At 37.5% G+C, this 26,651-nt stretch overlaps 1 protein-coding gene and 1 pseudogene across 10 annotated transcripts in view; one reads left to right on the forward strand and one right to left on the reverse strand.

Moving 5' to 3' along the window:
- The window catches only part of Tcf12 (transcription factor 12), a 269,146-nt gene that overhangs the window by 45,311 nt on the left and 197,184 nt on the right, over window positions 1-26,651 (reverse strand). For 7 of the 10 annotated variants that reach the window (XM_085844776.1, XM_085844775.1, XM_085844774.1 and 4 more), the window contains exon 8: window positions 25,415-25,467. In XM_085844776.1, the coding sequence (XP_085700902.1) occupies window positions 25,415-25,467 (53 nt within the window). Of the gene's footprint in view, window positions 1-6,989; window positions 7,158-25,414; window positions 25,468-26,651 lie in introns of those variants that run through there. The other 3 variants (XM_085844777.1, XM_021172003.3, XM_029481236.2) reach the window with 2 other exon arrangements.
- LOC110301387 (serine/arginine-rich splicing factor 7 pseudogene) lies at window positions 18,211-20,951 on the forward strand (annotated as a pseudogene).

Here is a 26,651-nt window from a genome sequence, read left to right on the forward strand (position 1 = left end):
AAAAGACAACTAGAAATGTTTTATTTCATTTCTAGACAGTAATTTGCTTAGAGTTCCAGCTTCAGTTTCAGAAAGTCAGGCACAGCCAGCTATTGCAGAAATGCCATTTTGCCTTTAAGGAAGGTGTAAAGGCACTGCTCAACAGATACTCCTAAGTCAGACCACAACTGAAATCGCACCATACTTCTTTTCCACCATCATGAAGTCTGGTTGAAAAGAACAAACTCTTAACAATATCTTGAATGTTCTCATACAGTGTAACTCAGGTTAATTAAAAAGAGAGAGAGAGAGAGACATTGTCGCACACTTCAAGTATATTTACAGTAGTGACTATGCAATTATGTTTAGAATATTTTACTTCATGCAACCAACTATAGAAAAGTGGCAAAAATTCCTCCTGACCTTGGATGCGTCAGTTTAGACTTATGAATGACCCTCAGATTCGATGCAGAGAACTCTGGAACTCTAAAGGTTGGCATTGTGCACTACATCATTTTCCAATGCACCCTTTTTGTAATTAATATTGGGAACAGCACTGTACAACAAGGAAGCATAATGAGAAAAGATGCAACACACACACACACACACACACACACACACCCCACATAAAATCAGAAGCGTTAGCTAAAAATATAGGTAGGTCGGTATTCTGATGGCTGATACTCTGAATGGCTCAAAAGACAAGGAGGGGAAGGACTATTACTTACAGGGCCCTTCCCCAGAACAAAAGAAGACCTTCAGGTGATAAGAAAATGCTGTCCTGTGTGCAATGCAATGCAGCAGCCATTATCCAGTGGCCACCTGAGATATGACTGTACAAAGAAGAATGGGAATTTTAATTTCATTTTAATTTCAACGTCCACATATGGCTAACAGTTCTTTACTCAGATGTTTAGGCCTACATAGAATACTTTGAAAGAAGTATTTTGAAATCGTATATACTCCAAGGCATATGAAAAGCAGCCCAAATTCTCGAAACATTTTGAAAATTGTCACCTAATTTGTAATAAAGAAACATAGATGGCCAGGAGTGTGGCTAAGAGAGAGGGTACTTGCCTGAGCCTGCCTGAGGCCTAGGTTGCATCAATACTTGCTGGGTACTGAGAAGAAGTATATACATGTTTCTGAACATTCTATGTGTAGAGTTCTATCGGCTCTTTTGTTAGGATGGTTTGAATAACAATTCAATATACTTGATATCATTAAAAACTTTAAAATATGCTAACATAAACCACTAATATGAGAAAAGTCTAGACTAGTCACAGAAATTATCTTCAGTACAATTTAGGACAACTTCTAAAAATATAAAATAAAAATAATTATTTGGATAATTTATCACCAGTTTTAAAATAAAAACATATCATATTCATAAATAACCACTTGAGTTTTCTTGATGGCTTATGCAATATGACTATGTAGTAAACAAATACAAATTTTATAAAATCTAAGTGAACGTAAAACCTAAAAAAGAGAAAGAAAGTCCAGATCAACGGAAAAGGATAATCCCAACCTAACTGAAACCCTGTACTAAAGCCATGCATAAGCCTGTGGGAAGGTACTGTAAAACATTCGCACTTAGGCCCGCACTACAGGACGAAGGAACCGTGAGGCAACTCTTGTACAAATTGACTTTTCAATTAAGTTACTGCTGATTAACTTATAGAAGTTAACACACAGTAGTACAAAATACTATTAAACAAACAGTACAAAATAAAACAAAGAGGTTTCCATTTTCCAATTTCTAAGATCTGAATTTTGTAAAAAGAGGCTGTTAAAGAGTATATAAAATTTTGGAATTAAAAATTATATTCCAACAAGTGCCAGACAACAGAGATGTGACAGAACTCTGAAGATACATATTCTTCTTTCTTCTAACTACTTTGGGTCCAGTATTTATGCACATATGCATCTACATGTACTCTAGGATACAAACCAACCAACCAACCTTTAATTGATTTGTGAAGACTGAAATTCAGGTCTTCCTACTCGCCTTTGTTTCCCCTCTAATCAAAGTTACATAGGACCTCAAAGGAAACTATATAAAAATGTTAAAGTGAATTTATGAGCCGCAGTTTAACATTTGACAAATATCTTAATGTTTTTAGTATTTTGATAGAACATTAAAATGATAAATTTTGCAATAAAGGCCAATCTGTTACTAGGGTTTTTATGGTAACTTCAATTTAGCATCCAAGACTTAGATCCTGCCACTAAAGTGGCACAGGTGCCACGCCCAGAGCATTAGGCAGCAGAGTGAAGGAAGCATGGGGACAGGCAGATCCACCTAATGTCTTCCTCCTCTGCCAGGCAGCTGCTCAGGCACACTGAGCTTCTGTAAGTGGGAGAAATATGCTTAACTTTCTAAGTTTCCCCTCTCTTTCCACTAAATCTCAAGACATATGTCTAGGTTGTAGAAACTTGTAAAAACTTTCTTCTCTAGGATAATTGGTATTTACAGTTTTCAGTGCCTCAAGGTTTGTTGGTGTTGGTTTTGTTTCTTTTTCAAGACAGGTTTCTCTGTTTGTCCAGGAGCTTACTCTGTAGACCAGGTTGGCCTCAAATTCTGAGATCCACCTGCCTCTGCCTCCAGAGTGCTGGGATTAAAGCACCACCGCCTGGCTGGGAACAAACATTTTAATATTACCATTTTTAATTGTGAAAAAAATATCCCCAAATTAAATGAGGCATAGATTGAAAATTAATTTTAATATCATCAAGTATATTTCATTTTTCTTATATCTGCAACTGTTTTTCGAATAGTCACACTTTTCCTTCAGAAAATAGCCTTTTAAAAGAACAGCTTGGGCCTTACTTTCAAAGATAATATGCTGAGTGGTGTGTATCACCTTTAAGTTATCTACATGAAAAATTTACTAGATGAGCAAGAAGCCCCTGGTCTCCTTTCAGTACATTCATGGGCAGGCAGAAAGGAATGTTTACTTATGCCAAAAGCAGGACTAAAGCAGACTGAGGACAACAACCTTTCCTAACAAGGCCTATGGTTTTAATTCACAGATCTCTGCAATGAATTAGATCAAAGAAAAAGAAAAAAAAATCCAACTTCCTTGAGTTTATATTACAGTCTTAGCCCCAACCCCTGATTTATGCAAATGTTCTTATCATTCAATGCCTTTAGCATAACTTGTTCAGAGAATTTTTGCATGACTCCATGCTTCCTATCATAAAAATGTTACACTTACTATGCCGGGCCCACAGATGGTCTACACATTTGAATACATTATTATACTTTTTTCTCTCACAGTAACTAATACTAAATTCTCCAAAAGACAAAGCCTCAATTTTATATACTTTTGTGTGTGTGTGTGCTTTTACTGATGGTCACTAAAAAATTCATTTGAAAAATAAGTCTTATAATGATTTACAATATAATGAGTTCATTGTTATTCTAGTTTTTGTGAAGAAACAGTATGTGGGCACAGAAAGGCCAAACCACAGCTAAACTAATTTTTAATATAATGAATTATATTAGAAAAGGGAACCAGACAGTTTAAGTTCTCATGTTTTTAACATCTCTAACAGTTAACAGGTGTCTTATACAAAAATTGAAAATTCCTGCTTGACTGGGCTGGAGATAGATGTCATTGGTAAAGTGTTTGCCACCCATGTTTGAGGCTCTGGGTTCTATCTCCAGCCATACACAGACATAGATAGAGACAGAGTCACACATGCAGTCAGACACAGAGACATACAGCTACACACACATACGTGTACATGCCACACATAGCCTGAGAAACCACACCCATAAGAATTAAGACAATTAGCATTATAATCAGACATTCAATGTATTTTCTAGTGTCTTCCCTGTTCCATTTGTTATGCAATACAGACAAAGTGGCAACTAGGACTCATTGAGTTCACTGTGGAGACAAATTCACTTGTATGACATAAAGGAAAAGACTTATCTTGGAGAAGAAATTAGACTAAAACTCAGAACTTACTATCCAGTTGGGATTTAAACAAATTACTTCAACCTCTCAATCCTGTCCTTATTTATGAAATGAGGCTCACAGTATCTAAATGAAGACAGCTTTCTGACTGAAAGGAGTCAAGACATAAAGTTTCTCATGGCCTGGAGTGGCTCCTGCAATAGTGTTAGTTTGTATCTTTTTTTACCCAGATACTATCTAAAGAAGTTCAGCATTCAGAATGTGATTCCAAGCTTAAGTTTAAAACTTTGGCTTTTGTCCTGTCTTTCACTGGTTAAAGTAACTAGAAAGTTTGAGGTATCTTTGGTTCATGGTACCTTGAACCATTTAACCAACGAAATAATGATAATAAAAAAATAATAAAAGAGGCTGCTCAGATTACAGACAGGCTGAATTCAATGCCAGTCTTAATGTTCCTGTAAGACTACATTTTTGCTTGAAGAACGTCATTTGTGTCAATAAGAGGACTAAATGAAGGCTAAATTCTTAAAAATGAAGCCGCAGACATTTACTATTCCCTGATATTTTTTAAAATTTAAAAAAAGCATACCGTTCAAGAGTAGTTCTATTTCCCCAATTTACCACGAAGCTTAATACTTTACAGTGCACTGCACAGTACAGTCACACAAGTGACACAGGATATCTGTTTTCAAATAGTGGAAAAACAGAGTTAGCATTTCTGATTCTTCGGCATATACACATTAACTCTGTTATTTTCCCAACGACTGTAACACTAACCACACATTCTTGATAACACAAGGCTCTTCCTCTCTGGCTAATCTCACTTTTCCTAGCATCTGACTAGGTTTATGAAAAGATCTCAAACCAATCAGGTACATGGAACAAAACTGAAAATTTAAAATCAAAAGCTGAAAAAGAAAAGGGACCGTGCTTCAGACCAGAACTGCTCAGTTTTTCTGGGAACACCTGCTATGCCGTGTAAATGATAAAACCAGTGGGAATGTACTAGCATTTAAAATACTAATGTTCTATATATCATTTTAAATCAATAAAATGGAACTAACCAAAAACCTAAACTTAACCCATTTACCACCAAGATTACAGAAAAATCCATTAATCATGTGAAGAAGTGTATTTCATTTTAGTGTCAAAATATTAGTAGTTTTACTTTTTATGTGAAAACTTGGTAGGCTAACACTTGCTAATAGACACCATGATGATGTATTCACATACACTTTAGACAGCATAATTACACACTTAATAGTGATCTTACTGAAGAAAACTAAAGATATTAGGAATGTTTCTCATAATGTCAATAAAATTCTTGTAAATAGTAGAGAATAACCATGTATAAAACAGTAAGATGTGTAGACTCTCATGACACAGGACTGAGATAATGTATGATTGCCTCATATATTTTCCAAGGACATATAGGTCCCCTTTGATCTATGTTAGGCACAGGGCTATCAATTTTCAAGCTCTACATCTCTACTATACCAGCTATGCCATGTACCATAAACTTGGAATGCTTATATTATCAAAAATGTCCCCCTGCCCCTCTCGGTGCAGAACAAAGAGACGCCTAAGGCCGAGTGACCTGAGCTACAGTCATAAGCACAGGGATTTGGGAAGTGCACTTCACTGAATTTACATGTGTGTATGCTCACACACCTCCATGCCATCTTTAAATAGACTTCTTTTTAATTGGAATTGAATACAAAAAAGGTTTTTATTTTATTTTATATTTTTTACATTTGAAAGGCAGCTGACAAGGAGACTATTATCCAGAAAGTAAGATGGCTTTGGCTTGCCCACTTGAATCTTTTTCCCACATGCTCTGAGGGTCTTGACTACAGGAAGCTTGATTACATACTTTCAATGAGCTTAAATGTTTCTTTGGCCTGGCTATCATCTACTAATAAAGGTTACTCAAGAGTCCACAATTAACCCACTAGATGGATCCAAAGCATGGGAGCAGTAGACAGATGAAACCCATTCCGCCGGTGCTCATCAGCCTTCCAACAGCACATGCTACTTTCAAACACTTTCAAGTGAAAAAAAGGAAAGAGCCAATACACTGAACTTTTAGGGAAATGTAATTAGTTTCTCAAAAATTAAAATGCCAATATTTAAAATGCCTTTCCACAAAAATTACTGAAGCTACAACAAATGCATTTTCATAAAATGTGAGCGACTCAGAGCAGAGCTGACTGTGCAGCTGCTGACCTCAGGGGAGCGTTATTAAGCGGCGTAAGTTAACGCTTCCCAATGCGCAGCAAATATTCCACAATGGCAGCTCTCTCTGGATCTCTCAGGATACTTCTTACAATATACAAAATTCCTATGGCTTTTAGAGATTTATTTTTCAGAAATACACTAAGTAGTTAATACTAAGTAATTAAATAACAGAATATTCTTGCTTAGCAGCAAAAAAACTATTTTAAAACATCTAAAGATGGGCTATAAATTGACCAGGACTATATTATTTGGAAATGTAGAAATGCATTTTTTAAAAAAATAGTGATTTATGTTAAAAATCTCCACAGAGTCAGAATTCTAGCATGATTAGAAACAGATGGTATCCCAGGAAAGTCAGGCTGGACCTGAAACTCCAAACAGGAAACACGGCCTTCGATAGCTGACTGTTCCCTAATCACTCCCAGAGCTTCATGCTTGTTCTTTTTATGAATACCCAGGATGACTTTCATCTTTCCTATCCATCTACAAAGCATCACATAATACTCAATAGGTTTGTCTTTATGTATACATTATGTTTTGAATATATGAAAATATAAAAAAATAAGTGTACTTTCAAGCTTATGCTAGAAATATTGTTAAACTAAAAAGAACTCAAATATATACTAATTTAAAAATATATAGAAGCCAACAACTACTAAGCTGCTGAAGTCACTATTCCAAGTATCTGTTGAAGACATGACTTCAATGACACAAATAAATATATAATCTAACTTATGGTAAAAGAATAAAACCTGCCTGGATTTTACTAAAATGCAGTTAAATTGCACCACTTTTCATTAAACAAGTCAGTAAGGCACTGTATGAAGAAAGAATAAGGCTTACCGTTTTCCCATTGTAGTAATACATCAAAGAATTGTTGCCCATTCCAGGGACAGGATAAGCACAGTACATGTTGATTTTAAAAATGTTATTTGCAGCTGATGCACACAGCTTCTCTCCAAGACATAGATCCACACAGGCAGCACAAGTCTTCAGTACTATGCATTCACACATGGAACTACTCAAAAGGAACTTATGCAAAATAGGACTGAACCAACTCACAGAGCACAGAGGGAGGGTTTATGCTGTAATCAACTTCTTTCAATTTCCACCAAATCCTAGCATTGGTGGAAGATACCAGAGACAAACTTTGGAGTGTTGAAATAAATATACAAAGGTCACACACTGTATCTAAATAAAAAGAAATACTGTATCCTACAGGTAAATGTACAAAAGCAAAACCAATTTTCTCTCTCTCTCTCTCTCTCTCTCTCTCTCTCTCTCTCTCTCTCTCACACACACACACACACACACACACACACACGAGAGAGAGAGAGAGAGAGAGAGAGAGAGAGAGAGAGAGAGAGAGAACGCAATTTTCTGCTAATCTGTTTTTAGTTTGAATTAAATTAGTGCACTTGTGAAAGGAAGCCTTGCTTGCTACACCTCTCATTACATTACCATCTGGCATGGTCTAAAGTTGCTTTCAATTCTGATAAACACATGATCAAGCAATCAGGAACTGGAAACACTGAATCATAGGGGACAAGGAGGATCCAGACAGTTAAGCCTTGTTCAAAATCACTTTCTGGAGAAAGTCATTTAAGTACCACTTCACTGACTAGAATGTACTGTGTTTTAGAATTTTCTTTTTGTTTGTTTTGTTACATTGTGAAAAAATTTCTTAAAATTAGAAATTATCTTCAAAATAAATTACCTATGTTTGGGAAAAAAATTACCTATGCTTAAAATGACATTCTTGAAAAGGAAAAGTTTAATGAATAAAGACTTTTTATAAAGTTCCTAGGATTTCTCATTCACAACACTAATGAAGAGTTTACAAAGGAATTCATTCTTTAGAACATCTAGTATGTAATAAACAATTTGATGATGGAACAGGAAAAAGTGTTATAATTTAAAGATTGAAAGACTGGTAAGTGTAGAGCTAAAAGGTGCATTCTAGCTAGTAAAGTAAATATGGCTTACTAGAAGTTTCCCCTTATTCCTATGGAATCGTTATTTATAGTTATGTATTCATGTTAAAAACATTTCTTAAGAAAAATGTCTGATTTTTCTTGCTAATACTATAAAGTCAAAGACTTGAAGCTTTGTCTCTAAATATGCTTCACACAGACACAATTTACTATCTTAAACACTCTTACAATTTATCATTTTGTGTAGATTCTAACCCACAAAAACAGAGTAACAACCTTTATTTTTTTCATTACCCACATCAAACTCTCTTTGTACTATTTCTTCTCTCTGTACTTCAAAGATAACAGCAGGATTGTGCAAAGGGACACATCACCTTTTAAAAACACTTTTCATGAGGCAGAAATCCATTGAAATATTCTATGACTAGTCTGTAAGAGACAAAAACTGAACCAATCAAACAAACAAAAACCCCAAACAAACACCATTCTCAGGAAACATACTGATTGAGTCACAGTAATAAACAGAACCAGGCAATACGGCCAGCTAACACAGGATTCAAAAGCTGACAGCATCAGGCCAACAATGAGCGCTCCCACTCTCCCCAGATACAGAAAAGGCCTAGCAGCAGCTGCAAAAGAACATCACTGCACAGCAGCTATTAAATGCCAGTCTGCAGAGCACAAGCAACTTCCTCCCTCCTGAGAGACCACAAAAGCCTGCTTCAGCCCTTGGAGAACTGTGTGAAAGCTTTGATTTACAATTAACAATGCCATGTCTTAAAACCTTTCAAGTAAATTTTAGTCTTTCATAGACAAGTTGTTCTCCTTTGACAGAATAACTAAACTGGAAAAAAAAAATCAATCTAAGAAAAAAATTTCTCTTTTCTATTAATTACTAAAAAAACCAAAACCCAAAAGCCAACGTACTTTTCAATAGTAATCATGAGAGAATAAGGAGAAGAAGAAAGCCACAATGCACTGACAACTTTCAGTTGTTTTCTTTTCTAGCCTGAAATAACTTTTACAATGAGTAAGAAAAGAAAAGCCTGCAGAAGTTAAGCTCAACAGAGAAAGTGCTTGCTAGCTCTGCTGGGAAAACAAGCAGTATAATGTAAATCTCTACGCAGCCATGGCTATTATAACAGAAGGAAACAGAATTTCTTCCCCTGTTTTTATTTTAGAGGCAAGAATGTAATAATTTGAGGGCAGCAATCAGGCCAACAACAACAACAAAAAAATCAAAGTAAAACTAAACAAATCTAGTTGGTGGGTGGGCGGGGCAGCTATAAAATTAACAACTGGTTAAGATTTACTGTTCAGTTTAAATGTAGAAGGGAGGGCTAGAGAGATGCTCAGTAATTAAGAAGGCTGGTCTTCCAGAGGACTGGTCTCCATTCCTAGCACCCACATGGTGTCTCACAACCATCTGTAACTTAAATCCTAGGGCATCCTTTTATGTCTTCCTGGGGCACCGGACACACATGTGGTGTATAGATACACACTCAAGCAAAACACCATTATACATAAAATAAAATTTAAAAAGATATTAAAGCATGCTGGAGAGATGGCTCAGTGGTTAAGAGCATTGACTGCTCTTCCAGAGATCCTAAGTTCAATTCCCAACAACCACATGGTATCTCACAACCATCTGAAACAGGGTCCAATGCCCTCTTCTGATGTGTCTGAAGACAGCGACAGTGTACTCATATTAGGGGGAAAGGATATTAAAGCCCCCCCCCCCCCCGTAGACCTCCTCTTCCATAAAGCAGCACACTACTATAAATTGAGAGGAGGGTTAGGAACTGCCCGGCTGCATAGTCATTCTCCTTACCACAATTATTAACTCTCTTCTATGTCAAGGTCTTTTTCTCTATTTAAAAAAACAAAACAAACAAACAACCCCCCCCCCCCCACACCTGCCAACAAATCCCCAGTCTCTGCAACAGCTGCAGCCCCTTTCCTTAGGCGACTCATCTTACAGGGAATGTTTCTAGCCCATCAAGTGTTGCCCTACTCAATGAGCTTGTTTCATCTTTGCCTTCTTTCTTTTTTAAAGGAACTTGTCAGGGGTTAATCTTAAGACTCAGTCTGACAAAAAAACCGACTCAGCTGGAGAAAGGGCAGATTTTCAACCCTGACTTCAGGCAGACCCCACCGCTTGCATAGGAGTTCTGCACTGTTAGGAATTCTTCATCCTGATTTGTTTCTACCCACAATGCTGCAGAAGAACTTAGGTCATGGTCAGACTTAATATTCACAACATTTTGTCTAACACCCTAAAATAACTAAGATGTTATCACAAGATGGGAAGCACAGAGCAGGCAGCGTGATGAATGACAGAGACCCTGAAGAGACTGTGACTTGGAGCCACACAGCTTTGATTAGCAAATCCAAGATCCCCAGCCTAAGGTTTATTATTGTCTTTCTTTATTTAAAAAGAAAGAAAGAAAGAAAGAAAGCAAGAAAGAAAGAAAGCAAGAAAGAAAGAAAGAAAGAAAAGTTATCGAAAAAGTTATTGCTATTACAATATTTATAAGGCCTAAATTAGGTAAGTAAATGATTTACTTCTTTGATGATTTAAGAAAAAAAATATTTTCAGTTAAGTCAACTATGCTAGGAACTTTTCAGGAAATTTCAAATTCCAGGCTTCTCTACAAAAGTCTCTGTTCTTTTTTCATTTACTGTTGATTGAAAATAGATATTCTGCCGGGCAGTGGTGGTGCACACCTTTAATCCTATCACTTCGGAGGCAGAGGCCAGCGGATTTCCGAGTTCCAGGCCAGCCTGGTCTACAGTACAGAGTGAGTTCCAGGACAGCAAAGGCTATACAGAGAAACCCTGTCTAGAAAAAAACCCAAAAGAAACCCCCCAAAAAACAAACCAAAAAAAAAAAAAAAGACATAAGAGAAAATAGATATTTGTCAAAATTAATGGAAATGATCTATTTTCCATTTTTTCAGTCTTTTACTTGTTCAGCTTCATTTCTAGTATTTGAATCAAGACAAGGGCCATATCTTGTTAAAAACATATTTGTCAAAATCATCCTTAAGTAAGAATGTTTCATGTGACATAAAATTCTACACAGTGTTCCAAAGAAAATTTTAATTGAAAGACAGTTTAACAGTTAATCGTTTCTAAGCATGCCACATTCCACTATCCCAAAAACCATCCAACCTGGCTAGAAAAGTAAATCTAAACATGACACAAAGAATTCTTCATAAAAAGTTGACATCATTTCTAAGAAAAGTAGTCCCTAGAAGGTAGACTTTAAGGGTAATGAAAGCAAATTTAAAAGTTTACATAAAATTAAGTCCATAATCCTTGAAGGATGTATTCAGTAAATTACAAATTATTGAATCCAAGGAAGGTCAGGGTGAAAAGAGATGCATGGAAACTCCCTACTGTGGCGGCATATACCTATAATCGCAGCACTCAGGAGGCTGAGGACCACTGTGTGAGGACAGCCTGGGCTATGCCATGAGATCTTATCTCAAAAACAAGGGAAGAACAGAATCTGTGAGTGCACAAATACAAATAACAGACATTTCCAAGGCTTCCCTTTTCCAATTTAGCAAGAGAAGAAAGAATTTAAGAGACCCATGTCCTAAATTTGCAGAATTTGGGGCAGTATTGCTAAGCCAGGCATAATAAGACACCCAAATTACAGACTTATTTGACCACATTTTTGTAGTATGTGCTACTTTGTAACCAACAAACAAACAAATAAAAAAAAAATTGAGTGTTGAAGAGACCGCTTCCAAGACCCCAAACCTTCACACTCTAAAATGTTTACAAAAAATAAAACAAGAATATAAAAATTACTGATGACTGCTCTACATTAAAGACAACAGCTATTGATCTGAAATCATAGTGACCTTGCAGCCACTCTCTAAAAAACCAATGACCTAAGCTTGTGACCTTGACTTTGGTAATTCCCCATGGAAAAAATTTTCCATCTAAGTCTTAATTATGAAGATAAACATTTTAACCAAAATCTACCAACTGTGCCATACACTGGTGCACATGTTTTGGATGCTGGCGGTGTGGCTGAGTATGTGCTCAGTCTGCCCACAGTGCACAAAACAAACAAGGGACTCCCTCTTAAACCATTACCAAGCACAGAGCAAAGACACATGATAAAGCTTATTTATCATGGGATAGCAAGTTTTTCATTGCTTCTTTACAAATATCTCAAAATCTAATTTGAAGTCTAGAAATATTTCACGATTAACAATAAAGAAAATATCCATCTGAATAGTTAACAGAAACCAATTAAATGGCCTGTACTTTGGAGGGTAGGAGCAAGAATACTTGTTTAATTTCTCTTTGAAAATCCCAAGACTATACTGAGAATGTGCAAGAGCTGCCCAGGCTCCTGGAGAAGCAAGCAGGTAAACAAATAGGATTCCTATGTCAAGACACCAACAGAAGTGTCAGGTCACTTCTATGGTGTTCCTTCCACAACTCCTTTATGAGGCACAGCTCCCACAACTGAAATATCTCAGAGCCAAAGCATAGGGTATATACTTCTTTTGATCACACACCACCATGACAAAGTAGTTTTCTTTAAAATGTTAAAATGGCTGTTGAGGGGAAAAAAAATCCTTCCCTAACAATTACTAGTTCCTGGATCTCTTGGCTGACCAATTCTTTCACCATATGAATTGCAGTTTTTTACTTCTCAAACATCATTTAAAATAACCTGGTATAGAGTTATTATATGTTATAACTTGATAATTGTTCCTGAGAAGGCTCTATAATCATAGGACTGCCTACTGGTATATGTGCACACACATAAACAAAACCAAATGACAAGGACCCATAGGTCTTAACTTCTTAAAAATACACCAGAATTTCTCAAGTGTTCAAGACTGGAACAAGGCTTTGAACTTGTTAAGCAACCTAAGAAAAACTATAGGCAAACAAAAGTTTTTTGTTTTTTGTTTTTTAAAGAAATCATCTATAAAGGAGGGTGTAGACAGGTTTTAGACTGATTTTTTTTTTTTTTTGGTTTTGGTTTTTCGAGACAGGGTTTCTCTGTGTAGCCCTGGCTGTCCTGGAACTCACTCTGTAGACCAGGCTGGCCTCGAACTCAGAAATCCTCCTGCCTCTGCCTCCCGAGTGCTGGGATTAAAGGCGTGCGCCACCACGCCCGGCACGATTTTTTTTTTTTTTAACATCACACAGATTCTGATTTTTTTTTTTTTTCTAGGTGTGCTCTTTTTCGTCTGGGCTGGTGAAAGTTTAACAGAAGTGGAACATGCCAAAATATTCTGTTATGTCCACATTTGTCTAGATAGAACTCTTCAGGACGTACAATCCAAAGCTCCAAACTTATGTACATTAAGTTATTATTAGGTCGCAATCTATTTTTTTTTCAATAAAGATTTATCACTAAACAATGGACACTCAAGGAGTAAAGCACGGCGAGCTTCTATCATATGCACTAAAAGAAATCATGCAGTTCCTAAATCTGTTTATTTAAAAAGAACCATTTTCTTCTTCTCCTCTCTCTTTCTCTCTTCTTTTTTGCTTCGTGCTCTGTCCCCACTCCTTCCCAGTGAGGAAATCTTGTGACTACATCGTTACTCTCTTCAGACACACAATTAGAGGGCATCAGATCTCATTCCAAATAGCTGTGAGCTACCATGAGGTTGCTGGGATTTGAATTCAGGACCTCTGAAAGAGCAGTCAGTGCTTTTAACTGGAGCCCTCTCTCCAGTCCTAAAACAACCATTTTTAAATTATAAATTCTGCTGATCACTGTTTTGTTTTTAAGACAGAGTTTCTCTGTGTAGTCCTGGCGGTCCTGGAACTCACTCTGTAGACCAGGATGGCCTTTGCCTTGTAAGTGCTGGGAGGTGGGGAGAGTGGATGTTGACCATTCTTAACAACATCCACCTAATCCTTCATTTTGAACACACATCTGAGAAAGGGAAGGGGACAAAAAGCACATTAATGCTGCCTTTCAACATGGGGAAAAGGCAAGGGGCTGTAGAGATGGCCCAGTGGTCACTGAGTATTTGCTGTTCTTTCAGAGGTCCCAGGTTTGAGTCCTGGAACCTACATAGTCATCTGTAACTCTAGGTGTAAGAGATCTGAAATCCTCTTCTGGCCTCTATAGACACTGCACACATATTACACAGACATACATAAAGGCAAAATAACCATAAGTAAATCTTTTTAAAAAGTATAAGAATACCTCTCCTGGGCATATATCCAGAAGAAGTTCCAACTGGTAGTAAGAACACATGCTCCATTATGTTCATAGCAGCCTTATTTATAATAGCCAGAAGCTTGAAAGATCCCAGATGTCCCTCAACAGAAGAATGGATACAGAAAATGTGGTACATTTACACAATGGTGTACTACTCAGCTATTAAAAACAATGGATTTATGAAATTCTTGGACAAATGGATGTATCTGGAGGGTATCATCCTTAGTGAGGTAACTCAATCACAAAAGAAGTCATTAGATATGCACTCACTGATAAGTGGATATTAGCCCAGAAACATAGAACACCCAAGATACAATTTGCAAAACACAAGAAAATCAAGAAGAGGGAAGACCAGTGGGTGGATACTTCATTCCTCCTTAGAATAGGGAACAAAATACCCATGAAAGGAGTTACAGAGACAAAGTTTGGAGCTAAGACCAAAGGATGAACTATCCAGAGAATACCCCACCCAGGGATCCATCCCATAATCAGCCACCAAACCCAGACACTATTGTATATGCCAGAAAGATTTTGCTAAAGGGACCGTTATAGCTATCTCATATGAGGCTATGCCAGTGCCTGGCAAATACAGAAGTGGATGCTCACAGTCATCTATAAGATGGAACACAGGGCCCCCAATGGAGAAGTTAGAGAAAGCACCCAAGGAGCTGAAGGGGTCTGCAACCCTATAGGTGGAACAACAATATGAACTAACCAGTACCCCTAGAGCTCGTGTCTCTAGCTGCATATGTAGCAGAAGATGGCCTAGTCGGCCATCACAGGGAAGAGAGGCCCCTTGGTCTTACAATCTTTTTATGCCCCAGTACAGGGGAATGCCAGGGCCAAGAAGCGGGAGTGGGTGTGTAGGGGAGCAGGGCGGAGGGAGGGTATAGGGGACTTTCGGGATAGCATTTGAAATGTATATAAAGAAAATATCTAATAAAAATAAATAGAATAGTTAAAAAAAGTATAACAAACATTATCTAATATTTGTAATGAGTCACCAGGAAATGTGGTATATCACTATAACAATGACCCTTTCGTATAAACTTGGGGGAAAGACACAAATTTTGATAAAGATCTGTTAAACTACTTGGTCTAGACTCTCTACGTATGTATGTACAAGAGTTTTATATTCTTCTTACTGCAGATTAAGATAGGTGGCTCATGTCATAGAGAACTGTGGCCTATAATATGTGATGCCAAAGAACACTGGATGAAGAGCTAGGGCTCAGGTTTCAGTTCTGTCTTTTCAGAAAATGAGATTTCAGATCATTCCATTCAATTATTTCTTCTAAATCCAGGCATCAAATTATGCTGAAATTTGACTATTAATAAAGCCTTTCCTAAGCTCCTATCTGTAATACCAGCACTCAAGAGGCAGAGGCAAGAAGATTGCTATGACTTCAGGCCACATAGTGAGACCCTGTGTGTGTGTGTGTGTGTGTGTGTGTGTGTGTGTGAGAGAGAGAGAGAGAGAGAGAGAGAGAGAGAGAGCCCAACTAATTAACCACTTTCATGTTTTATTATCAACTGTACCCCAAACTATAAATTATTGCATTAAATAAAAGACTTCTGTCTTAAATTCTTTCATTTGCACTGAGTATACTTCTCTATTTAAAACAAAACTAAAGCTATCTACTTGCTACTCAGACTTCTGATAGAAGAGGAATGCAGTGATTGCTGCAGCAGTATACATACACTAGAACAGGAAGGTTGTGGAGAAGATGATCATGGCACCTATGTAGGATGATGCACATATTTTTGAAGCGTGATAGAGCTTGTACTTATAGATTCAACGGTCTTAAGGAAAGAAATTAAAAAGAGTGAAATGCTGCTATGCTGAAGTAAACTGATTATGTGTACAAGATGTGAGACTATTTTCATTGTTGTTGGCGTGCCTTTTTTTATTCTGTAGAGCTCCATAATTGTTAGGTATTCTGAAATATTTTAGAACTTGCCATACACTCAAGTTTCTGAAACCCAGATGTGGTGGTTTGAATAGCTTTGGAATGTCTGGCAACAGGGAGTAGCACTATTAAGAGGTATTGCCTTATTGGAGTACATGTGGTCTTGGTGGAAGAAGTATTACACTGTATAGCTGGGTTTGAGGTCTCCTATGCTGATGCTTCCTTTGCCCAGTGTGGAATCAGAGAACCTTCTCTTGGCTGCCTGAGGAAGACAATCCACTTCTGCTGCCTGTAGATCAAGATGTAGCTCCTCTAGCATCATGTCTGCTTGGACACTGTCATACTTCTCCCATGATAGTGTACTGAATCTCTGAAACTATAAGCCAGACACAATAAAATGTTGTCCCTTATAAGAGTTGCCTTGGTCATGGTGTCTATTCACTAAGACACCAGAGTTGTTGCAGTTGATGTCCAGTGCCCAAAGCAATCTCAAATCTTATTTTCATAATTACACCTACTAAGCTTTACATGAAATGAAAGATTCAGGAAAGAATCTCAAGAACCGCATCATAACTCCTGAGCTCTAAGATAAGCATCTAAAAGCTCTGAACTCAACAAGTGCTGACAAGTGAGGTATAAGTGCCCTGTAATATGCTCATTTAAAGTGATCATCTATCTTAAATGTTGTGGAGTATCCAGAACAACAACACAGGCTGGCATCTTGCCAACAGGTAAAAACTCTTACCCAACTTTGGCATTATTTACTCAATAACGATTTTGACGTTTCATTTTAACAATGTGCATTTATATGTAGGTCTGACATTAGATTTAGTTCCCCTAGAAATCGAAAGATTTGTTGTCAAACTCTTGAAATAACTACAGAAGCTTCTATAGAGAGGGAAGTGAGTAGTTGAGCTGACAAGAGAGCCTGTCAAAGGAGTGGACTGCAACTCCTGTACCATCCTTCAAGAAAAGTGCAAGGCCTATATCATGATTCTTTGTACGCTCTGGCTAGAAAATTTAGTAGAGCAGTAAAAGGGACTATGAAATGGATTATAAACAAAAAACAGCTATAATGAGCAGACAGACTGAGGAGCTCAGAAGATGAGATCCTGGCAGCACCATCACACCACCTTTAGAGTGTAACACTGAAATATATGCTTCCCTAACCTTGAAAGATTCTATCTGTGGTACTATTGTTAAACTTGGATAAAGATCATATCACTTCCACACACCATTTTCTAATACTAGGACTCTATGCTGTAAATGAACTATATGTCTCCTGATTCTCATGTATCCAAACTTAGAGCCTGTGCTCACAAAAAGGGAAATGACATTGGTAAACTTTCCAAGCAAAGGATATTTTTCTGATAAAAAGCTGGACAGCTTTCCCCTCATCTTAAAGTATTTATAAGGTTTAAGCATAATGTTCTATAAGAAAAGGGTAAAACATGGCTACAGTTTTCCTTCTCTGAATATAATTCAGATAATTTTTTGTAGTTTAGACCAACTTCATGTTAATTAAGCAAGGTGCAGGAGGTAAGACAGCTATAGCTATAATGCTAATCACATGGATTTGTTAATTTATTTAGTATCCATAGCAGGGAAGGAAGGAGTATTGAGTGTATGTTGCCATTTTATATAGGATGGCAATGAGAGACCCCTATGATCAGAGAGAAAATCAGCCATGCAGGTACAAAGGACCACACAGGAATAGTAGCAGAGAGAAGAGTACATACATAGAAGGACCTGAGGATGGACCAAGGGAGGGGAAGATAGAAAAAGAGGATGTGAGAGAAAGGAGATAGGTCATGAGGGTCTGGGAAGCCACTATGAGGACTTTGGCTTAGTACTGATAAGCTACTGCAGGATTTAAGGGAGGTGTGATTCGGATGATATGATCTGACCTAGACTGTGTTAAGTAAGCTCTCTTCATGAAAGAAGCCACTGAAGGAAAAGTGCAAGACTAGCTGGGGAGTGGTTGAGGTGATCTTTGGACAAAGATGATACAACACAGGTACTGAAAGATGGTTAAATCTTGAAGTTACTTTAGTATGAGAAATAAAGTACTTTTTTTTCTTTAGGGAAAAAATGTCTCTTGTACTCTGGTTTCTACACACTAATGTTTTAGAAGAAAAGTCTACATTTCTGATGAGGTCAATCCTGAATCAATACTGAGCTGACACTGGTAACTGAATTATGTTGTAAAAACATTCTTTATTTGGGGTAAAATTTAACAGCATATTTTAGAAGTCAAATGGGAACAAAAATTTGTTTCTTATATAAAGATTTAAAAAAGCAAGTTAGCATATTTTTCATCGTTTAGACAACCAGAGAAGGAAACTGAGAAGTACTGTTTACAACAGGTAACCACCCAGTGCTCCTCTCTGGATGAGGAAGCTAACAGCTCTACAGACATCATCTCCATCCCCCTTGACTGAAATAATTTTCTGGGTAGTATACGCTATGATTGGAGGACAATTATTCAACAGAAAAATGTTAAAGGTTACTTTTCCTCACTGGTACAATTTTTAACTTTTTTCTTTTAACTATAATCATCTTGAAGACAGGTCTATGTTTTTCCTTGTATTTAACCTTCTTTTTGTTCGTTTCTTTATTTTTCGAGACAGGGTTTCTTTATGTAGCCTTAGCTATCCTGGAACTACCAGAATGGCTTTGAACTTACAGAATCATTTGCCCCTGTCTCCCTAGTGCTGGGATTAAAGGCATGTCCCAGCACTGCCCAGCGCATTTTAGAACACTTGTAATGTCTTTAGCACAAGGGACTCATTGAGACCTAATAGCAGATTCTTATCCCTCTTGAGGACTGGGGACTAAATACAGGGAATACTCTACCACTGAGTGATAACCCTAACCTTGGTTTTTGAAAACCTGATTCAGGGAGAAATATCTGCTTCTGATTTCAAACAATACTAAATAAAAACATCTCAAGTACAAATCAAAGCGTGAGCTTTTAGTAGGGGAATTGAGGGTGGGGAGGTGGGAGTGGGTGTGTGGGTGGGTGGAGGAACACCCTCATAGAAGCAGGGGGAAGGAGGATGTGATAGGGTGTTTCCAGGAGGGAGGGAAACCAGAAAAGGGGATAACATTTGAAATGTAAATAAAGGAAATATCCAATAAATAAAAGTTAAAAATCATTAAGAACCACAAAAAAATTCACCTACATTCATAAAGATTAACATTAGGAAAATGAAGTTTTCAGACACAAATTATCTTAGCTTTTGGTAAAGTGTTCATGTTAAACGAATGGCACTTATTTCCCACATGTTCTACTGTCATATATAATTCATAGAGAACAGATCACAGCACCCACCTTCAGCTTACGTTTTACCACGAAGTTGGGCTAGGACAAAAATGACAACTTGAGTATACACACATCTACAATATCATCTAATGTAACACTTATATCCCAGAAAATTCTAACACTTAATCACTTTACTGTGCCAGTAGGAAATAAGTCTTGGAAAGCAGCTGACAGTACAATTAAAAAAGGCTGTGTGTGTGTGTGTGTGTGTGTGTGTGTGTGATGACAAAGAGGCTACATTGTATCAGTGAGTCTAGCACAGGTCAACAACCTAGGGGTTAGTAAGCCACAAGTCTGATCTACCAACTACTTTGATCAAGTTTTACTGGAACACAGCCTTGCCTGTTCATTTACCTATCACCTGTAGCTACTTTCAATACTATTAACACAACAGGATCTAGTAGTTTTAGCAGAGACCATTTGCCCCCCTTTCATATTTACTATACTCTTTTTTTAATATACTCCATATTTACTATACAGGCCCTTTATAAAAGACTGAGTGGAGTAGCGCCGCTGCGATTGCTAGCAGAGGAGGTTGTGCAGCCACTTCCGTGCTACTAGCGTTGTGAGCATTACAAGCTAGAGCCGAGTACGCATCAAGTCACATTACAGGCGGCATGGAGGAGAAACCAAGCTATATGTTGGTAACCTGGGAACTGGTGCTGGTAAAGGAGAGTTAGAAAGGGCATTCAGTTACTACGGGCCCTTAGAAACTGTATGGATTGCCAGAAATCCTCCAGGATTTGCCTTTGTGGAATTTGAAGACGTTAGAGATGCAGACAGAGGATGCAGTTCGAGGATTAGATGGGAAAGTGATTTGTGGTTCTCGAGTGAGGGTTGAACTATCAACAGGTATGCCTTGGAGATCTCGTTTTGATAGGTCACTTGTCTGTTGTCCCTTTGATCCTAATGATAGATGCTATGAGTGTGGTGAAAAGGGACATTATGCTTATGACTGTTGTCGCTATAGCTGATGAGGAAGAAGTGGGTCCATGATCTAGATCACATTCCTGATCCAGGGGAAGGCGATTCTCTCGCTCAAGCAGCAGGAGCCGAGGAAGGCAGTCAAGATCAGCATCTCCTCGACACTCAAGGTCTGTGTCTCTTCGGAGATCAAGATCTGGTTCTATAATAGGATTGAGGTATTTCCAATCCTGCTCAAGGTCGGGATCAAGATCCAGGTCTATTTTACCACCAAGAAGCAGCCAGTCAAAATCTAGATCTCTGCCTCCTAAAAGAAGTCATTCCTCATCAGGAAGTCCACACAAAAGTGCAAGTGCAAGTCCAGAAAGAAAGGACTGAAGTTCTCAAGTTCATCCCTTAGGGAAAAGTTACTTTGTTTACATTATTATAAGGGATCTGTTATGTCTGTACAGTGTAACCTGGGAAGGATCATCAACCATCTAATCAAGGTGGATCTGGATTATACTCTGTAAAGTTCACAGCAGTAAATATTGTTTTTGTTGAATGTACTAACATCTTATGGTCTGAAAATGTGGGTTTTTTATTTGACACATTTAAATAAAATGTTTCTAACTAGAAAAAAAAAGACTTTGAGTGATAAGTGCCTTTAATCCCAGCACTGGGGGACATGGATGGGGACTGGGCAGAGGCAGGGGCAACTCTTGAGTTTGAGGTCAGCCTAGGCTACCCAGTAAGACTCTGTCTCAAGAACCTGAAAAACAAGAAGAATCCTGATGCAGTATACTGAGGAATATAAAAATCCAACCCTGAGCGCTGGATCTCCGTTCACCTCTTGCCTCTCAGGCATGTGTTACTTATGCCATGCCAGAATCAGATTATTTTTTGAAAACTTAAAAAATATTGCCAACACTACAGATATATTGGGTTAGATACTAAAATACAATTTAAAGTAAAAAATTTAATAGGTGAATAGTTTAAAACATTTGAAATCTACTTCAAGACTATGCATGTGGGGCAATTTAGAAACATTTTCAGAACTTGTAGTGTTTTTTAAATGACTGAAAGATTACTCACAAATCTACATGGCATATATTATAATCCCTGAAACAAGATACACCCAGGGAACAAATAACTTCCCAAACACAATCAGTATTAGCTGAACAAAGGCAAGCATTTGTGAGAACAAAGGTCATACTGGACAGTGACACAGGACAAAAGCCCTTCCTAACTTAGAGTGAAATACAGAGCTCACTCACCCCTGATGGTAAAAACTTAATTTTTTTTTTTGCTGTTTTATGTCTTTATTTTATATTAAGAAAACAAACCTGTCATATCAGCAAAATTTAAAAAATGAAAGGGACAACTTGGCTTTCTACTGATGGATATATTGACAGTGATATTAAGGTTTAAGTGTATTCAAACAACTCAACAATATAAATCCAGACAAGTCATACACAGAAAATGAATTGGCTACTTATTTATGTCTGGTTTATAACAACTCAGAGATTCAAATTATCAGCATCTGTAAAAATAAGCCTTAAAAGCCACCTTTAGCAAGATGACTGAGAGGGTAAAGGTACCTAACAACAGGCCTGACCCACATGGTGGAAAGAGACACTCCCCTGACCCTCCACCACACACCATGTAAAATATGGTTAAAAAGTTATCTCTGAATGAAATTGAAGCATATATTTGTTTAACAAGGAGCACAGAGCTCAGAAAGTAACCCTGAGGGGGGGGGGAGGGGGCTTTTGGGATAGCACTGGAGATGTGAATGAAGAAAAGTACCTAATTAAAAAAAAAAATAGAAAATAACCCTGTAACTGAGTTTTGCAACTACACCAGGAGACAACTGGGTCCACAGAAGTGGTAGACTGCTCTTTTTTTTTTCCCCTATTTTCTCACTTTAAACCAGATCAAAGCTTTCTTGGCATGTGACAAAAATGAACATCTTAGAGTGAGGTCAAAAGCCTATGGTTTATACTGATACAATTCTGACACAGCTTCAACAGTGGGCACCATAAACATCAAAAGTGGTTGCTTTCTACTGATACATGAAATCCTTCAGTCAAACTGGACATTTGTACCCTTTACAGCTCTAATTGTACAGTCAGACAATGAACTGGCCACTGTGTGAATTTTGTATTGGATCAGCCTTCAAACAGAATTAGTCTATATGACAGGTGGAAATAAGATTCTCTTCTACACATCCATCTTCAATATACCCTCTATGCTTGTTTGCCCAGAACTAAGCAAAGTGACATGGAGACTGAAGGGATCCTACTGAACACACTTCCATTTGTAAATTCAAGAAAGGTTGCCAGAGGAAATAGTTGCCCCAATCCCTGCCCTATGTCCCAAAGTTTCTTCTACTTTCTATCTTAGCAATGATCTCCTACCAAGGAAAAACAGGTATACACAGCTGGTGTTCAGAGATTAGGAAAGGGAGGCTAAGGAACCCTCAAGGGTAAGAAAATGGCCGCCAAGCTGAAGTACCTTGCACACCCTTTGAACTCTGTTCAGTCCCAACAGACTCCAATCACTGCAAGCCCAGACACTGGAGGTCTGTGCTCAGAGCAGACCTCCCTATGTCCATGTGTACTGAATACTGTCCTTTGCTTTTATCCTGAGGTAAGGGGTTAAAGGAGGAGGAATGCTACGGTACATTTACAAAAGTCGAATCTACTATAGAATCTAGGAATGCCTTACTTCTAAATTTAGACAAAACATTGGTTTTCACACTTCTGTTCTTTTTACCTGTTGGCCCGTTTGAAATCTGAACATTTGGCTGAATTTTGAGTTTTGGAAGCATGATACTCATTATTCAAATCATCATGAAATAGAACATGTACATTCATGGTCTTTTTTTGCTCTCACTTTTTTTTATGATTCTCAACATCAAAGATTTGCAAAACTGTATATTCATTATAAGCAGTCAAATAGAAAAATATAATTTTCTTTATTTATTGTTTTATTTAGACAGGGTCTTGCAAGAGAGCCCAGGCTGGCATAGAATATACAGCAATCCTGTTTTAGTCTCCCAAGTGTTGAGATTATAAGCATATATACTACCATGCTCACTGGTATATACAAACATATATACATGTGCGTGTATGTTTGAGAGAGGGTTTCACTACATCGCCCTATTTGGCCTGGAATTCCCTATGAAGACCAGGCTGGTCCCCCAACTCATATATATAACTGTCTCTGACTCTGTAATTAAAGGTGTATACCAAAGAAGCTGGAAAAATATAATACTTAAGAAAGCTTGTCTTAAAATTTTCCTAATCATTCTAAAGGTTCATCAAAATTCAGTAGTTTTTCCGCCAGACCAAGAATAAATGTGGGAGTCATTTTACTTACTAGTTTGTTTTTGAAGCAGTATGGTTCTGCTAATATTAATATGTAATCTAACTTACTATTTTCACAGAATTATAGTATTATAAGAAACCACACTGCTCCAGGTTTTAGCAGTACTGTCTACATGAGTATGACTTCTGTTAGGTTATACTGTCTACCTATCTTTGTACAGCACATAACTGTTAAAATGTAAATCGTACAACTATTTTTAGCTGCTGCTGAAATTCCTGTCTTCAGGAATAATGATTTGAGGCATTGTTCATTTTGTTTATCAAGCAGCTATTCAGCCTCTAGTGGGACCAAGTGCTTAAGCAAGCAAAAGCGTTTAGGATGCTTGCAGCTGCAATTCAACCTTCCAGGTAGGCTGCAGGTTCAGAGCACAGCTGCCCTATGCTTCATAAAACTCAGATCCATCTGGAATTGAGTGTCAAAGATTTCAATTCGACTTTTCAGAAAAAGGGGGCAGGACATAACAGAGAAGGAATGCAAACAACCAAAAGATGATTTCTGTACTTTACCCTTAAAAAAAAAAAAAAAAGCGCAGGCCCATGCTGCCCCTTCTAGATTGCTACTTGTCAAGCAAGCAGAATATTCCATTCAGTCCAAACTCTGATGAGCTGTGACTCATCTGGCAGCACCTGCGCCCATGTGTTAAGTATTGCCCAATAAAAGCCTAACATCCATTTACACAACAAAGAATGTACCCTTCAAGGCACAGGGCCTCAATCTAACAGCCTCGCTGAGCATTTGTTCTACACAGAGAGAAGAAAACCCTTTCCCTTCTCACCAGAGGTTTGTAAAGTATGGGTGGATTAAAAATGTAAGTTTATCTACAAATACTTCTACTGCTTCAAAGAGCGAGGATATTAAGAGCACAAACACTCCTACAGTATTAGGTTACTATAGCCATTACTGACTGTTTTACCAACCTCTCCCAGCCTCCTGCATCAAAGCTCTTTATTCTCAAAGGATACATTTTTGAGAAAGTAGGGAATCAACAAACTAGTTGCGTGAAAGCTTTCCTGATGCTAGACTGAAGTTGGGAAAGGCTTAATGAAGGCTTTAAAATCCACAAGGGCTTCAAAATGAACATCTGACTTGGTGATTTATGCATATTAATAACCTCAGTCCTACTGAGGCAAGCTGAGCCGAACATGTCCTCCGAATCTTAATGTCTTTAGCTCCATTGGGATTATTACAAATGTAAATTTCTAAGATTCTCAGCTATTAATCTCTGTCTGTCCTCCTGTTCAGCAACATAATGACTAATTAAACATCAAAAGACCTGCATAGGAGATCTTCTTTGACAGCTACAGGCCTAGTCTACTTCCCAAGAGGGGAATTCAAATGACAGAGACAGGGAGTGACAGCATATGAGTAAGCTACAAATCACTGCACAGAAAACAAAAAGCTGAACCTTAAGTGTGGATTTATCTCAATCAATGATTTTGTTAAAGCAATGAACAGTTACTATGTAAAGTATGCCCACTGGCACCAATCAAACCATTCTTGTAACAAGTAAATACTCAATACTTGACATCAATTTATTGAACATCAAATTAAAACAAAACAAAACAAAACCAGAAGAGAGTACTTACAGAAGAAGGTAGACCAGGAGGCACCTTTCTTACTTTCTTTGCTTGTAAAGGATCTGAGCATGGAAAACAAAATGTTTCATTAGCATTTACACTAGGGGAAAAATCCAGACTTCCAGTGAACAGGAAACTCCCCCAGACCCCCATGGTTTCTCTTTTCCTAATATTGCTCCTGAGCCTGGGAAGACAAGAATGACAGTCCTGGCTCTTCTTCTAAGTTTGAAAGGTAACAATAAATGGAGTAAAGCAAAAAGAAAAGCACACCAATACCACAAAAAGTGAAGGAGAAAGAACATCTTTAGAGGCTGTTATGCCAGGAGTGTTTAAAGACATCACACATGTCAGTTCACTTGAGATGGAACTCTGTGCAACAGGTCTAACAGCACACTTTCTTAACAGACAAACTGTATCAGATGAAGAGCTAGGCTTAAAGGGATATTTAAAAAACTTAAGCAATGACAACGATGACGACGACAACAACAACAAAAAGCCCTTAATAACATCAAATGCTGTATTACAAATACTATGTATAAAATTTGAAATAAAATTTAAGGAATGAAAACTAAGGTTACAATAACATCATGACATGCTATACAAGCGATAGAATAAAGCCAAGATACACATCTAGTATTATGGCATTTACTTTGGTAATATGTGAGTAATCTGGAACTTCAGCACTAAGGTACAATTGGGACTTTTATTCCTTTCCAGGAAATGAACACACAAAGAAAGTATATCTCTTATTTTGCTATAAAGTGCGTGTGTGTGTGAGTGTATGTGTGAGTGCGCACAAACATGTACATGTGGATATGTGAGTGCAGGTGAATGTTTAAGTACAGGTACCTTTGGACACTAAGTCCAGAAGAGGATGCTGAACTTTCTGGAGCTGGAATTTCATACAGATGGTTATAAGCTGCCACATGGTGTGAGACTACATTTGTTTCCTTTGCAAGAGTAGTATACTCTCGTATCTGCTGAGCTCATAGCTCTAGATCCAAAGAATTTGGAAGATAAATTAATATAAATGAACAGACAATTTTCATTTGCCTAACTTGGTATTCTAATTTTCCTTGTGCATAAAATTTATAACTTTTCTAAATTCTTTTTGAAAAGTGATACACACAGCTTTCCAACCATACACAAATAAATAATGGATCAAATTCAGGATTTTCAGAAACATTCACTGTTAGAGAAGACTGATGTAAAATAAACTCCATATTTTTTAAAACTTCAAAACACG

This window comes from Mus caroli, unplaced genomic scaffold (genome assembly GCF_978045245.1).
Source record: "Mus caroli unplaced genomic scaffold, Mus_caroli_1 scaffold_11, whole genome shotgun sequence".
Classification (NCBI taxonomy): Eukaryota; Metazoa; Chordata; class Mammalia; order Rodentia; family Muridae; genus Mus; species Mus caroli.